Source organism: Aotus nancymaae, unplaced genomic scaffold (assembly GCF_030222135.1).
Source record: "Aotus nancymaae isolate 86718 unplaced genomic scaffold, 86718_ANA_hifiasm-v0.15.2.pri h1tg000002l, whole genome shotgun sequence".
NCBI lineage: Eukaryota > Metazoa > Chordata > Mammalia > Primates > Aotidae > Aotus > Aotus nancymaae.
In genome coordinates this window covers 55168929-55186251 of record NW_026988413.1, presented here as the reverse complement: position 1 = coordinate 55186251, position 17323 = coordinate 55168929, and the positions used below count along the sequence as shown (strand labels likewise).

The following is a 17323-nucleotide window of genomic DNA, read 5'->3' as shown; positions in this document are numbered from 1 at the left end:
AAGAAGCACTAAACACAGAAAGGAACAACCAGTACCAGCCACTCCAAAAACATACCAAATGGTAAAGAGCATCGACACAATGAAGAAACTGCATCAACTAAAGGGCAAAACATCCAGCTAGCATCAAAATGGCAGGATCAAATTCACACATAACAATATTAACCCTAAATGTAAATGGATTAAATGCCCCAAATAAAAGACACAGACTGGCAAATTGGATAAAAAGTCAAAACCCATCATGTGCTGTATCCAGGAAACCCATCTCACATGCAAGGATACACAAAGGCTCAAAATAAAGGGATGGAGGAAGATTTACCAAGCAAATGGAGAGCAAAAAAAAGAAGAGTTGCAATTCTCGTCTCTGACAAAATAGACTTTCAAGCAACAAAGATCAAAAGAGACAAAGAAGGACATTACATAATGGTAAAAGGATCAATGCAACAAGAAGAGCTAACGATCCTAAATGCATATGCACCCAATACAGGAGCACCCAGATACATAAGGCAAGTTCTTAATGACTTACAAAGAGACTTAGACTCCCACACAATAATAGTGGGAGACTTTAACACCCCATTGTCAATATTAGGCAGATCAACGAGACAGAAAATTAACAAGGATATCCAGGACTTGAACTCAGATCTGGACCAAGCAAACCTAATAGACATTTACAGAACTCTCTTCCCCAAATCCACAGAATATACATTCTTTTCAGAACCACATCACACCTACTCTAAAACTGACCACATAATTGGAAGTAAATCACTCCTCAGCAAATGCAAAAGAATGGAAATCATAACAAACAGTCTCTCAGACCACAGTGCAATCAAGTTAGAACTCAGAATTGAGAAACTAACTCAGAACTGCACACCTTCATGTAAACTGAACAACTGGCTCTTGACTGTTGACTGGATAAACAATGAAATGAAGGCAGAAATAAAGATGTTCTTTGAAACCAGCAAGAACAAAGACACAAAATACCAGAATCTCTGGGACACATTTAAAGCAGTGTCTAGAGGAAAATATAGAGTAATAAATGCCCACATGAGCAGCAAGGAAAGATCTAAAATTCACACCCTATCATCAAAATTGAAAGAGCTAGAGGAGCAAGATAAAAAAAACTCAAAACCTTGCAGAAGACAAGAAATAACTAAGATCAGAGCAGAATTGAAGGAGATAGAGACACAAAAAACCCTTCAAAAAATCAATAAATCCAGGAGCTGGCTTTTCGAAAAGATCAACAAAATAGACAGACCACTAGTCAGATTAATAAAAAAGAAAAGTGAATAATCAAATAGATGCAATAAAAAATGATAAAGGGGATATCACCACAGATTCCACAGAAATACAAACCATCAGCAGAGAGTATTACAAACATGTCTATGCACATAAACGAGTAAACATGGAAGAAATGGATAAATTCCTGGACACTTGCATCCTCCAAAGCTTAAACAAGGAAGAAGCTGAAACTCTGAATAGGATAATAACAAGGGCTGAAGTTGAGGCAGCAATTAAGAGCCTACCACCCAAAAAAAGCCCAGGTCCAGATGGGTTCACAGCCAAATTCTACCAGACATACAAAGAGGAACTGGTACCATTCCTTCTGAAACTATTCCAAACAATCTAACTAAGGAATCCTTCAACAATCATTTTATGAGACCAACATCATCCTGATACCAAAACCCAGCAAAGACTCAACAAGAAAAGAAAACTTCAGTCTGATATCCATGATGAACATTGATGCGAACATCTTCAATAAAATGCTGGCAAACCAATTGCAACAGTATATCAAAAAGCTTATCCACCATAATCAAGTAGGCTTCATTCCAGGGATGCAACGCTGGTTCAATATATGCAAGTCTATAAATGTAATTCACCACATAAACAGAACCAAAGACAAAAACCACGATCATCTCAGATGATGCAGAGAAGGCCTTTGACAAAATTCAACAGTGCTTTATGCTAAAAATCCTCAATAAACTGGGTATTGACTGAACATATCTCAAAATAATAAAAGTTATTGATGACAAACCAACAAACAGCCAATATCATACTGAATGGGCAAAAACTGGAAGCATTCCCTTTGAAATCTGGCACTACACAAGGATGCCCTCTCTCATCACTCCTATTCAATATAGTATTGGAAGTTCTAGCCAGAGTAATTAGGCAAGAAAAAGAAATAAAGGGCATTCAAATAGGAAAAGAGGAAGTCAAATTGTCTATATTTACAGACGACAGGATTGTATATCTGGAAGATCCCATCATCTCAGCCCAAAATCTCCTGAAATTGATAAGCAACTTCAGCAAAGTCTCAGGATACAAAATCAATGTGCAAAAATCACAAGCATTCCTAAACACCAATAACAGACTTAAAGAGAGCCACATCAAAAACGAACTGCCATTCACAATTGTTACAAAGAGAATAAAATACCTGGGAATACAACTAACAAATGATGTAAAGGACCTCTTCAAGGAGAACTACAAATCACTGCTCAACGAAATAAGGAAGGACACAAACAGATGGAGAAACATTCCATGTTCATGATTAGGAAGAACCAATATCATGAAAATGGCCATACTGACAAAATAATTTACAGATTCAACACTATCCCCATCAAGCTACCAATGACCCTCTTCACAGAACTGGAAAAAACCACCTTAAACTTCATATGGAACCAAAAGAGAGACCGCATAGCCAAGTCAATTCTAAGCAAAAAGAACAAAGCAGGAGGCATCACACTACCGGACTTCAAACTATACTACAAGGCTACAGTAATCAAAACAGCATGGTACTGGTACCAAAACAGAGATATAGATCAATGGAACAGAACAGAGGCCTCGGAGGCAACACCACACATCTACAACCACCCGATCTTTGACAAACCTGATAAAAACAAGCAATGGGGAAAGGATTCCCTGTTCAATAAGTGGTGTTGGGAAAACTGGCTAACCATATGCAGAAAGCAGAAACTCGACCCCTTCCTGACACCTTACACTAAAATTGACTCCAGATGGATTAAAGACTTAAACATAAGACCTAACACCATAAAAACCCAAGAAGAAAATCTAGACAAAGCCATTCCAGACATAGGCATAGGCAAGGACTTCATGACTAAAACACCAAAAGCATTGGCAACAAAAGCCAAAATAGACAAATGAGACCTAATCAAACTCCAGAGCTTCTGCACAGCAAAAGTCATTAGAGTGAATTGGCAACCAACAAAATGGGAAAAAATTTTTGCAATCTACCCATCTGACAAAGGGCTGATATCCAGAATCTAGAAAGAACTAAAACAGATTTACAAGAAAAAAACAAACAAGCCCATTCAAAAATGGGCAAAGGACATAAACAGACACTTTACAAAAAAAGACATATATGAGGCCAACAAACACATGAAAAAATGCTCCTCATCACTGGTCATTAGAGAAATGCAAATCAAAACTACATTGAGATACCACCTCACGCCAGTTAGAATGGCAACCATTAAAAAATCTGGAGACAACAGATGCTGGAGAGGTGTCGAGAAATAGGAACACTTTTACACCGTTGGTGGGAGTGTAAATTAGTTCAACCATTGTGGAAGACAGTGTGGCAATTCCTCAAGGTCCTAGACAGAAATTCCATTTGACTCAGCAATCCCATTACTGGGTATATATCCAAAGGATTATAAATCGTTCTACTATAAGGACACATGCATACAAATGTTCATTGCAGCACTGTTTACAATAGCAAAGACATGGAACCAACCCAAATGCTCATTTATGATAGACTGGACAATGAAAATGTGGCACATATACACCATGGAATACTATGCAGCCATCAAAAACGATGAGTTTGCATCCTTTATAGGGACATGGATGAACCTGGAAACCATCATTCTCAGCAAACTGACAAAAGAACAGAAAATCAAACACCGCATGTTCTCACTCATAGTTGGGTACTGAATAATGAGAACACATGGACACAGGGAGGCGAGCATCACACACTGGGGTCTGTAGGGGGGAAATAGGGGAGGGACGGTGGTGGGTGGGGGGTTGGGGAGAGATAGCATGGGGAGAAATGCCAGATATAGGTGATGGGGAGGAAGGCAGCACATCACACTGCATGTATGTACCTATGCAACAATCTTGTGTGTTCTTCACATGTACCCCCAAATCTAAAATGCAATAAAGAAGAATTGAGTTAAAACAACAACAACAACAAGAAGAACAAAGACACAACACACCAGAATCTCAGGGACACTTTTAAAGCAGTGTCTGGCAGAAAATTTATAGCAATTAAGGCCCACATGAGAAGCAAGGAAAGATCTAAAATTGACACCCTATCATCAAAATTCAAAGAGCTAGAGGAGCAAGATCAAAAAAACTCAAAACCTAGCAGAAGACAAGAAGTAACTAAAATCAGAGCAGAACTGAAGGGGATAGAGACACAAAAAGCCCTTCAAAAAATTAATAAATCCGGGAGCTGGTTTTTTGAAAAGATCAATAAAATAGACCACTAGCCAGATTAATAAAAAAGAAAAGAGAGAAGAATCAAATAAATGCAATAAAAATCAATAAAGGGGATATCACCACTGATTCCACAGAAATACAAACTACCATCAGAGATTACTACAAACAACTCTATGCACATAAATTAGAAAACCTGGAAGAAATGGATAAATTCCTGGACATTTGCATCCTCCCAAGCCTAAACCAGGAAGAAGTTGAAACCCTGAATAGACCAATAACAAGGGCTGAAGTTGAGGCAGCAATTAATAGCCTACCAACCAAAAAAAGCCAAGGTCCAGATGGGTTCACAGCCTAATTCGACCAGACATACAAAGAGGAACTGGTATCATTCCTTCTGAAACTATTCCAAACAATCCAGAAAGAGGGAATCCTTCAGCAGTCATTTTGTGAGACCAACATCATCCTGATACCAAAACTCAGCAGAGACTCAACAAGAAAAGAAAACTTCAGGCCAATACCCATGATGAACATAGATGCAAAAATCTTCAATAAAATACTGGCAAACCGATTGCAACCGCACATCAAAAAGCTTATCCATCATGATCAAGTAGGCTTCATTCCAGGGATGCAAGGCTGGTTCAACATACTGAAGTCTATAAACATAATTCACCACATAAACAGAACCAAAGACAAAAACCACATGATTATCTCAATTGATGCAGAGAAGGCCTTTGACAAAATTCAACAGCCTTTATGCTAAAAAGTCTCAATAAACTAGGTATCAACAGAACATATCTCAAAATAATAAAAGCTATTATGACAAACCCACAGCCAATATCATACTGAATGGGCAAAAACTGGAAGCATTCCCTTTGACTAGACAAGTATGCCCTCTCTCACCACTCCTATTCAATATAGTATTGGAAGTTCTAGCTGGAGCAATCAGGCAAGAAAAAGAAATAAAGTATTCAATTAGGAAAGGAGGAAGTTGAATTGTCTCTATTTGCAGATGACATGATTGTATATTTAGAAGACCCCATTGTCTCAGCCCAAAATCTCCTTAATCTGATAAGCAACTTCAACAAAGTCTCAGCATACAAAATAAATGTGCCAAAATCACAAGCATTCCTATACATCAGTAACACACTTAAAGAGACCCAAATCAAGAATGAACTGCCATTCACAATTGCTACAAAGAGAATAAAATACCTAGGAATACAACTAACAAAGGATGTAAAGGACCTCTTCAAGGAGAACTACAAACCACTGCTCAATGAAATGAGAGAGGACACAAACAGATGGAAAAACATTCCATGCTCATGGTTAGGAAAAATCAATATTGTTAAAATGGCCATACTGCCCAAAGTAATTTATTGATTCAATGCTATCCCCATCAAACTACCTATGACCTTCTTCACAGAACTGGAAAAAACCACCTTAAACTTCATATGGAACCAAAAGAGAGCCCGCATAGCCAAGTCAATTCTAAGCAAAAAGAACAAAGCTGGAGGCATCATGCTATCTGACTTCAAACTATACTACAAGGCTACAGTAATCAAAACAGCATGGTACTGATACCAAAACAGAGATATAGACCAATGAAACAGAACAGAGGCCTCAGAGGCAATACCACACATCTACAACCATCTGATCTTTGACAAACCTGACAAAAGCAATGGGGAAAGGATTCCCTGTTTAATAAATAGTGTTGGGAAAACTAGCTAGCTGTGTGCAAAAATTAGAAACTGGACCCCTTCCTGACACCTTACACTAAAATTAACTCCAGATGGATTAAAGATCTAAACCTAAGACCTAACACCATAAAAACCCTAGAAGAAAACCTAGGCAAAAACCATTGACGACATAGGCATAGGCAAGGACTTCATGACTAAAACACAAAAAGCAATGGCAACAAAAGTCAAAATAGACAAATGGGATCTAATTAAACTTGAGAGCTTCTGCACAGCAAAAGAAATAATCAATAGAGTGAACCAGCAACCAACAAAATGGGAAAAAATATTTGCAATCTGCCTATCTAAGGACTTATATCCATAATCTACAAAGAACTAAAACAGATTTACAAGAAAAAAACAAACAAACCCATTCAAAAGTGGGTCAGGATATGAACAGACACTTTTCAAAAGAAGACATATATGAGGGCGACAAACATGAAAAAATGCTCATCATCACTGGGCATTCGAGAAATGCAAATCAAAACCACATTGAGATACCATCTCACACCATTTACAAAGGCTATCATTAAAAAATCTGGAGACAACGGATGCTGGAAAGGATGTGGAGAAATAGGAACACTTTTACACTGTTGGTGGGAGTGTAAATTAGTTCAACCACTGTGAAAGACAGTGTGGCAATTCCTCAAGGACCTAGAAATAGAAATTCCATTTGATCCAGCAATCCCATTACTGGGTATATACCCAAAAGATTATAAATTGTTGTATTATAAAGACACATGCACACGTATGTTCATTGCGGCACTGTTTACAATAGCAAAGACCTGGAACCAACCCAAATGCCCATCAATGATAGACTGGACAAGGAAAATGTGGCACATATACACCATAGAATACTATGTAGCCATAAAAAATGATGAGTTCATGTCCTTTGTAGGGACATGGATGAACCTGGAAACTATCATTCTCAGCAAACTGACACAAGAATAGAAAAACAAACACTGCATGTCATCACTCAAAGGTGCGCGTTGAACAATGAGAACACGTGGACACAGGGAGGGTAGCATCTCACACTGGAGTCTGTTGCGGGGGACTAAGGGAGGGATAGCAGGGGGTAGGGAGTTGGGAGGGATAACATGGGGAGAAATGCCAGATATAGGTGATGGGGATGGAGGCAGCAAACCACATTGCCATGTATGTACCTATGCAACAATCCTGCATGTTCTTCACATGTATCCCAGAACCTAAAGTGCAATAAAATAAAATAAATTGATTCCTCTTACCTCCTTCTCCCTCTAAACCTTGGATATAGAGTGATGCATTTCATGCATATTTGTTTAACATCCTTTAAGCTTTTATATGTAGTCCAAATTTTTGACAATAGTACTTATTTCATTTATATACAGAGGTCATGAAAAATTATAAAACACTTGAAAATAAGACAAAAGATGGTGGTATGTCCTTGGAGTGTCAAACTGGAACACTGTTTAACAGGTCTGCCTGGAAAGTTCTGTAGGAAATCACGCCTTTGTTTGACATACTGTGTACTGTTGACTAAGGCCCCAACTCCATGAAGTTATATGTTAATTGTTATATTTTTGTCCGGGAAAAATGCAAATTATTTGTATCTGGTAGAAACTATAACCCCAAGGTTATGGATTTAATGAGTTGTAAGACACTTTTAGACCTAACCTAACACTCTTACTCCAACATTCTTTCATCAGTTCCTACAAATACTAAGTTCATTCAAATGCTCTTCACACTGGCTTTGTCATTTTGTTGGTTCTCTCATTAATGAATTAAATAAATATTTGAAACGTGTTTATATTTGTATGAGAATTATGTTTTTGACTTTTGAGAAATTCTACATTGACACCAATGGAATCATAAGCTATTTCCAATTGGAGGATTAAAAAAAAAAAAAATCCAATGAATACCTCAACCATGGCAGAGAAAATACATTCTGAGTCCAGCCCTGATAGCTGTCCTGCCTTGTCCCTTGGCTGTGCTTAAATTTGACGTGTCTGAGCCCTGACTCCTGCACATACCTTTGGACAGCCAGCAATGCTGAGAGATGTGAGGTTAATGCAGTAAATGGCCAATGCTTTGATAATCATATCTGACAGCTGGGAGCAATAAGAGACATCCAAACATTCCAAGATCAGGGAGCTTTTGCAGAATGCCTGCAAAAAATTCCAAGGTCAAAAAGAAAAGAAATTTCTTTTCTTTAGTCATCTAGAGCTATCTTACTTATAGCAGCTTATTAAATGTATATTTCAGTCCCTGAAATACAGATGTTACATCTTGATGCCAAAAAAATTTTTAAAAACACACATTACATCCGAAATCTCTTTATAGCAAAAGATATCCACAAAGCAGTTTAACAGCTTAGTAATATTCAGTTGCCTGCTAACAAAATATAGTTTTCTTGAAGTTAGGTCTAATGAAATTTGACTTATATTGTCTGTAATTATTAATTACATCTAGCCACATAAGTGGAAAAAAAGGAATCTGAGGGTAAGATTAGATGGCAGACACTCCAAGATTGACAGTGGAATGTAATGGGAAGAATGGACTCTTTGGAATCAGACAGATCTGAGTTTTAATTTCATTTCTACCACTTACTTATTACCTCTGAAATCTTAGCAAGTTACTAACTTTCTAAGCCTCAGTCTTGTTTTTGTTGTTGTTGTTGTTGTTGTTTTGAGACAGAGTCTTGCTCTGTCGCCCAGGCTGGAGCGCAATGATGCGATCTCGGCTCACTGCAACCTCTGCCTGCCAGGTTCAAGTGATTCTTGTGCCTCTTGTGACTACTGAGACTACAGTCATGCACCACCATGCCCAGCTAATTTTTATGTGTGTGCGTATTTTTAGTAGAGATGGTGTTTCGCCATGTTGGCCAGGCTGGTCTCAAACTCCTGATCTCAAGCGATCCACCCGCCTTGGCTTCCCAAAGTGCTAGGATTGCAGGCATAAGGCACCGCGCCTGGATCCTCTTTTTTAACTTAAGGAAAATAATATGTACTCTTTAGTATTGTTTTGAAATGCTGAAATGTTCACCTGAAATATCTAGGGCTAGAAAAAGGCCTGGAAATCATTGGAAATCATTCCCTTTATATCAATACTTCTGAATTTTCATTCCTGCTTTTCAGTTAAAAAAAACTCAGTTATAAGACTCCATGAGGAAATAACACATCAAAGTTTACAACTCAGCAGTTATACAAGAACAAGATGATCCACAAAAGTAAACCTAACTGTAATTGTAAAAATAAAAAGAAAAAAGAGTAGAAATTAAAAGTCATGACAGACAGGAAGGAAGGAAAGAAGGAAGAAAGGAAGGGAGGGAGGGAGGGAGAGATGACATTTCCTCCCTTAAAATGTGAGAATTATAGGCCGGGTGCGGTGGCTCAAGCCTGTAATCCCAGCACTTTGGGAGGCCAAGGCGGGTGGATCACGAGGTCAAGAGATCGAGACCATCCTGGTAAACATGGTGAAACCCTGTCTCTACTAATACAAAAAATTAGCTGGGCATGGTGGCGCGTGCCTGTAATCGCAGCTACTCAGGAGGCTGAGGCAGGAGAATTGCCTGAACCCAGGAGGCGGAGGTTGCGGTGAGCCGAGGTCGCGCCATTGCACTCCAGCCTGGGTAACAAGAGCGAAACTCCGTCTCAAAAAAAAAAAAAAAAAAAAAAAATTGAGAATTATAATAATTATCTACATGTGCTGAATCACACTAAGGATTCTGCCTCATTATGAAGCAGCGCTTCTTAGAATACAAAGTTAGAGACCTCAGTAAATGATAGTTTACCATTAATTTTAGTTGTAAGTACTAGATTTTAGTAACCCTAGTGGGTTACTAAAGGTGCTCCTTATTTATATATGAAAATGGATGTCCATTGGACTTCATGTCATTTTCCTCTCAGAACTGAGAGAAGGGCCAGTGCATGGGCCTCAGAATGACTTCAGAGGTAAAACCACCAGTGGGCCTTTCTCCCAGTGCTTATGCCAATTTGCTCTTGTTTTAGCCCTAAGGAAAGAACTAGCCCTAAGGAAAGAACTAGCCCTTTGGAAAGAACTAGTTAGCTAGCTGTTTAAATTAATAGAATAGGGAAGATTTCCAGGAGAGGCAGTGTAGCCTAATAGACAAAACTAGGGCTGTGGCATCACAGAGTGGGGTGAGAAGCCTGGCTCTGCTACTGTGGGTTACTGAACTTCTCAGAGTCCCAGTGTCTCCTTGGGCAAAATGGTGATAATAATACCCATATCAAAGAGTGGTTGTGTAGATTATAAAATTATATACACACACACACAGACATAAATGATGTGGCTCTTAGCACAAAATAGATTCACTAGATATCTGTAAGATTTTATATACAGTGTCAGTTGAGAGGCGGTATGCACATTCGCTAGTGCTCGGCACACAGCACCATGTAAAAGTTAACTAGTGCTTACTTTGGCAGCACAAATACTAAAATTGGAAAAATACAGAGATTAGCATGGCCCCTAAACAAGGATGACACAGATATGTGTCATTCAATTTTTTTTTCAGTTAGAAGAAAGTTTAAGAGATTTATTGTATATGACGACTATAGTTAATAACAATGTATTATATACTTGAAATTTGCTAATGGATTTTAAATGTTCTCACCATAAAAAATATAAGTATGTAAGGTGATGAATGTTAATTAGCTTGATTTAACCTTTCCACAATGTATAAGTATATCAAAACATCACATTATACTTCATAAATATATACAATTTTTATTTGCCACTTAAAAAATTTTAAGTCATTAAGAAGAGTAAGATAAATGTTAACTATTATTAGGATTTGCAAATGACACCAATAATAATAAAGATACATGCATGTATTGTACCTTGAGAAAAACTGAAAGATATTGGTTATTTAACCCTAGGTCATCATCTTTTCCTGACCACAACAGCCAACAGTGATTCATTCTTTGATCTCATGCAGAACTTGTCTTTTTCAGTTGATTCAGCACTTAAAGTATTTGACTCATTCCTGTATTATATGAAAATCTGTCTTGTCTGGCAACTATGTGATGGCAAAAACTGAAGGAGCAGCTTGTCAGGAGATAGCTTGGGACCTCTCACTGGAGATAATCAAGCATAGTGAGGCACACCCAAGGAGGTACAGAAAGGAATCTACATTTGAATGACTGGAATCAGGAGATTCAGTAAGTTTTTCAATAAGAATGCAATAAGCATTTTGTACTGCCTGGAAGTCCTACAGCTGTCATATTCCTTTCCCAAACATCATATTAGAACACAGTAAGTGCTCAATAAATACTAGTTGGTTCACTGATCCTTTGTGTCTTCAAGAAAATTAAGAAGTCTTAATAATACAAGAATTCTTATGTTGCAAGGAGTAAGGTGACATTGTCTTCCCTTGTTAGAGACATTAACATTGTTAGAGAGAATGGACAAAGTTAGAGGAACCAGAGAAAAATTAAAGCAAGAAAAAATATTTAAACTATAAGAATAATTTATTGAAAGATGAAACAAGCTTTAAAGGGAGATTAAGGCTCTTTGTGTCTCAAAACCCTCTTGAATAGCATCTGCCAATGTCTTGGACTGCTCGAATTGCCTTATGCCTTTTTAAAAGCTCTAATATTCTTTAAAGCCAAATGTTCTCAGAGGTTTTAAATTTAAAAATAACTTAAAAATGATTACAAGATCTATGATACATTCGTGGTACATTCTCATCCATGGAAAATCTGAGGCACAAAAATTAGTCCAAGGCTTTATGCTAAATCATTAGTGGCAGATCAGAGAACTGAAGTCAGGACTTTTCCTCTCTTACAATTCATGTTTTCCCTTAAGCACATATAAGTCATATTAAGTACTTAAGTCTGCAAGCATGTTTCAACATAATCACTCATAAAATTCCATTTCACCCCTACAGATAAGATTACAATATACACTTCTGGTTCCGGTACTGCAGAACCATACTTATATCAACGCTGCTGATTTTCTTTTCTTGGAAAATGCAACACTAAGTTTCTTTCAAGTCAAAATCCTTTACAGTAAAGAGGGAGATAAAATGCAAACATGATCAAGTTTGGCTCCTCTTCCATGTATCAGCCAATCTGCTGTGGGTTAACAATCTGGAAGAAAACCTCCATATCTCTTACAGAGTTAGATCATTCCTTCTTGTGTCTTCTGAGCTGAGTCACAGTGTAGGGCCTTAATGACTACATTCCTAAATAGGGTATGTAGAGGAGACTGAATTTCACTCACATATTTTGACTGTCACAATAATGTGCTTCTGCCAAAATCCTGATTTAAACCACTTCAACAGGTGGCAGCTTCTAGCCTTAAAACAGGTCACTTTGTGTTGCATACTCATAACACCATCTCTTGACTACTCACCTCATTAATTCCCAATTAATTCTATTGCAAAGTTGGGGATTTCTTTCCTTGTCTGTTGTTAATTCTGGAAAAAAATATGCCATCAAGAAACATTTTCTATAAAGAAGACATTTCTGCCTGTCCGAAAGGCTAAAATGCAACTTCCACAATTTTAAGATATCAACTAAATACAAAACCTTCAGTTTCTTGGGCCTTATATTTGAGGCCCAAAATATCTATATCGCATATCCCATGAGATGCAGAGCTACACTCCACCAACAATGGCCTTGTTCCCACTGAGCATCAGAGCAGGTGGGACTGATCATGGCCTGGCCACCAAAACTAAACTCTGCAGAGCCTGAAGCTGCCCCTCCTGGAGTTGCCACTCCTGCATTTCCACCCTCCCTGCCAGGGAAACCAGCCTGAGTGAGGCTTAGTGAAGGCCCAGCCTCAGAGGAGCTCACTGCTTTAAAACATGGAGGGAACTCTGAAAGGGAAAGCGGGGGGCAAGGCCAAGGACCAAAGTAAGTATTTCCAAAGACACTTTCATGATGGAATTTGTTACAAAATTAGATGGTGATTTGAGAGATAATCTTTGGCTTCAAACCAGCTCAAATGTGGCTTATTCTATAGTTTTCCCCAATTCTTCCCTGTGGGAGAAATGATGCTTTTCTTTCTTTTTTGACAGGGATTTGCTCTGTCTCCCAGGTTGGAGCACAGTGGCATGATCATAGCTCACTGTAGCCTCGAACTCCTAAGCTTGAATAATTCTACCTCAGTCTTCCACATATGTGCATGCTACCATGACTGGCTAATTTTTTAATTTTTATAGAGACAGGGTCTCACTATGTTGCCCAAGCTGATCTCGAACTTCTGGCCTCAAGTGATCCTTCCTCCTTGGCTCCCAAAACGTTGGGATAACAGGCATGAGCCACCATGCCCAGGCAATTTTCTCACTTTCTACTTGTATTATAGTTATTCATATAACTGTCTCATCTTCTGCATTGACTGTAGCTTCTTGAGGGTAGAATCCAAGTCTAATTTATCTTTGCCAACATCTGACACGCAAAATTAGTTCAAGATGAGACAGTATCCAAAATGAATGTGTAAGGCCGGTTCCCTCGCCGGGGGCTCGGACACACCCCCTTCCCTTTCTGGGAGCTCGGACACACTCCCTTCCCTCTCTGGGGGCTCTAACACACCCCCTTCCCAGGACCTACCTGATACCATTTTGTCCCATCCAGGCCCCACTTCCTACCTTTTTGTCCTATCCAGGCCCCACTCCGTGCCTGCCATTTTGTCTTCTGCAGGCCCCACCCCGTGCCTGCCATTTTGTCTTCCTGCCTACTATTTTGTCCTATCTGGGCCCCACTCCCCTCCATTTTGTTCCATCCGGGTCCCACTCCCCTCCATTTTGTCCCACTCACCTTGGGCACAGCCAATCAAATGCCTCCATTCCCTATAAAACCCCGTGCCTGAGAGGAGTCCATGTGACTTCTCAGGCCCCTCCTGTCCAGACCACAGAACCTCACACGGGAGCCTGAATAAATTCCTTCGCATTGGATTATCTTCGTGCTGGCCTCAGTTTCTTCATTTTAAACGCAGCAAGAACCCAAGAACAAACCTTACAAGTGGTGCCGAAACACGGGAGGAGTTGTAAGACCCCTCCTGGGGGAAACTGACTCCTCCACTCAACGCCGGACCGGGGAGCAGCCCTTTCACCGCAAGGTAAGACTTCTGTTGCCCACTACCCCTCTTGCTGCTTGCCTCATTGTGTGGACTCCCTGCTCGCAATCACGGCCGCATCAGGGACTCTTTCTTGTTGTTTGCTGTGGGCCTGTGGCCCTGGCCTCGTCGCGAGGACTTGAGCATAGAGGAGATGTCCCTACACTCTTGTATTCTCCCCATGAGGCGTTTCTTAGGGACAAGATTTTGAGGGAGACGTCCCCACTTTCCTGAACCCTCTCGTTGTCGTGTCAGGGTCAGGATTTGGAGGGAGACATCCCCACTTTCCTGAACCCTCTCGTTGTCGGTGCTCGGTAAGCATGGCCTGGGATGCCTAGCCGCTCTTCTGACCATCCCTGCAGCAGCGATTGAGGTGTGGGTATTCAGAAGCCCCATTACCCCCGGCTTATACCAAATTCATTATTTTAAATTAGTCCATTTGGCATAAAAGGCTCCCATTTATTTAAGAAACTGTATTTTTGGCTTCTTTCTTTTTCTGTCTCTCTCTCTTTCTCTTCCACCTAAGATGATGGCCGTACCACGCCCTTAAGATGGTGGCCACTTCTCGCTCTTAGCTTTCTCTTCCACCTAAATGGCAGCTGGACTGCGTCCTTAAGAGGTGGCAGCTTTCTATTTTTAACTCTACTTTCTCCTGCTTTCTATTAACTCTACTTTCTCCCGCTTTCTATTTTTAACTCTACTTTCTCTCGCTTTCTACTTTTAACTCTATTTTCTCCCTTTCTTCCTAATTCCAATGTGAGTGAGTGAGTGAGTTTATGTGTAGTCCCACGGCCTGACACTACGGGGCTTGTGTGGGCCTCAACCCGCAGTTCCACAGGGACATGGCCGGGAAGGCATCAGACTGGTCTCCCATCTGGGGGGCACCCACCCTTTGTCCGTCAGTCTTGTATGTGGTGCTGTCTTTATTGTAGCCTCTAATTTTGCCATGTGGCAGACAGTCCTAGCCACGTCTCTTTTTGTTTTCCTCCTTATTATCATCATTGCATTAATCATTATAGTCTGTAGGTTTTCTCAGCCACCCCTCTGGGAAAGGAATACTTCTGCCCGTGTTGAGTGTAGTACTGTTCCTATCCCTTCCTCGCCTCCGAGTGCCCCACAAAAGCCAACTATGGGGAACCAGAAGTCCCACTTAGACCCCAAGTCGCCATTAAGATGCCTAGCCCAAAACCTACCCAAACTAGGGCTTTCCATAAAGAAAAGAAAAAAATGCCTTCTTTACCATTCCTCTACACTCTGAGTCTTACTTTCTCTTTAAAAATCCTTCAGTCAGCTTTTGTCTCACTTCTCTACTCAACTCGGCTACTTTGTTTCCTCTTCCATCCCATTCCCCCTCCCCAGCTCAATCCTGTCCTAAGCTAATGAATACATTTGTTACACTTCGGGAGGGCCTGTCTAACCTTTCTCTCTCTAGCCCAAACCTTGTTTTTTTGTAAATGGGAGTTCAATAGTGACAGCAGAGGGGTAACGAAAAGCGGCCTATGCAGCCTATGCAGTAGTTACAGATTCAGCCACCCTTGAGGCACATCGCCTCCCCAATGGACCTACCGAATAAGGCCACCTTAACTAACCGACTCAGGCCCTCAAGATGAAGGTGACTGTTAATTATGGTGGTGGTAATGAAAGTGGTAATGATGAAGGTATGATGAAGGTGATGATGAAGGTATGTTGTAGGTGATGACTGAGGCGATGGTGATGATGGTGAAAGTGGTGATGATCATAATGAAGGTTATGGTAATGGTGATAATGGTAATGGTAGTGATGGTAAAGGTAATAATGCTAAAGGTAGTGATGATAAAGTTTGTAGTAATGACAGTAGTAATAATAAGGGTGATAATGAAGGTGCAACAATCCCCCCCAGTTCCTCCATCTCCTGATTCAACCCCCTATCCCTCCCAATATAGTCAATGCCACCCAAGTCTCTAACCTCTTACAAGCTCTGATGCTGCCCAAAGAGGTTGCGGTCATCCACTGCCAATGGCACTGGGCCCAGTAGGATGCCTTTTCTCGGGGCAATACAAGGGCAGATGTGGTAGCAAAGGCTCTAACCAGTACCAGGCCAGCTCCCGCTCTGGTCCTGTTCCTTACCACAGCCACGTTGCCAGTGTACTCGCCATCGGAAAGACAGGACCTTATATAAAAGGGTTAAAACCGAGTCTGACCAGGGCTGGATCTTCCTAAATAATATCGCCCTTCCATGGGAACAGGCTCCTAAAATCATTGCCGAAATACACCAATCCTTACATATAGGGCCCAAGGCATTGTACCGCTTTATACAACCCCTCTTTTATTCACCAGGCCTACAACAGACAGTCAAGCAGATACACAAAACGTGTCACTTGCTCTAAGGTCTCGTCTCAGGGAAGCCTAAAGCTGCAGTTTCCCACCCACCAAATGTGCAGCAACCTGCCGGCCCAGGATTGGCAAATTGATTTTACCCACATGCCCACTCACAGAAAATTTTGCTACCTCCTAACTTTTGTAGATACCTTTTCAGGTTGGGTTGAAGTCTTCAACCTCTCGGGAAACAGCAGACATGGTAGCCTCCATTCTTACTCAAGAGATCATCCCCCGCTTTGGCCTACTTGTCACCATCCAGACAGACAATGGTCCAGCATTCATAGCCCAGGTAGTCCAGCTGGTCATCAAGTCTCTCAGCATCTCCTGGAAACTACACATCCCCTACCACCCTCAGTCATCGGGTAAGGTCGAACGGGCCCATGGCATCCTCAAGGACCATTTGGCTAAACTGATTATTGAGGTAAAACTCTCTTCGCCCACTCTCCTACCTCTTGCTCTAGCTCGAATCCAAGCTACCCCACGGGAACCAATGGGCCTTAGCCCCTATGAGTTGCTGTATGGCCAGCCCTTCTTGGTTTCCCATAATTTTCCGGTGCAACCACCTCCCCTAGCCACCTACCTTCCCTATTTATCTCTCCTTCACCACTTACTCAGGGAGCACGCAGATCATGCTCTCCCCATTGTTCCAGGGCCTGGAGACTCGCACCCGGCAGCACCCCTTCAGCCAGGTGACAGTGTTCTCTTTTGGGAGCTCCAGCCAGGATCTCTGC

At 40.6% G+C, this 17323-nt stretch overlaps 1 protein-coding gene and 1 non-coding gene across 2 annotated transcripts in view; one reads left to right on the top strand and one right to left on the bottom strand.

The window, feature by feature from the left end:
* The window catches only part of FBXL13 (F-box and leucine rich repeat protein 13), a 221782-nt gene that overhangs the window by 45555 nt on the left and 158904 nt on the right, over positions 1 to 17323 (bottom strand). The window contains exon 15 of the mRNA XM_064383138.1: positions 8189 to 8323. Coding sequence (XP_064239208.1) covers positions 8189 to 8323 — 135 coding nt within the window. The remainder of the gene's footprint in view (positions 1 to 8188; positions 8324 to 17323) is intronic.
* Positions 10585 to 10686, top strand: LOC135274298 (U6 spliceosomal RNA). The gene has a single exon (XR_010342151.1). It is a non-coding gene; the product is annotated as a U6 spliceosomal RNA (small nuclear RNA).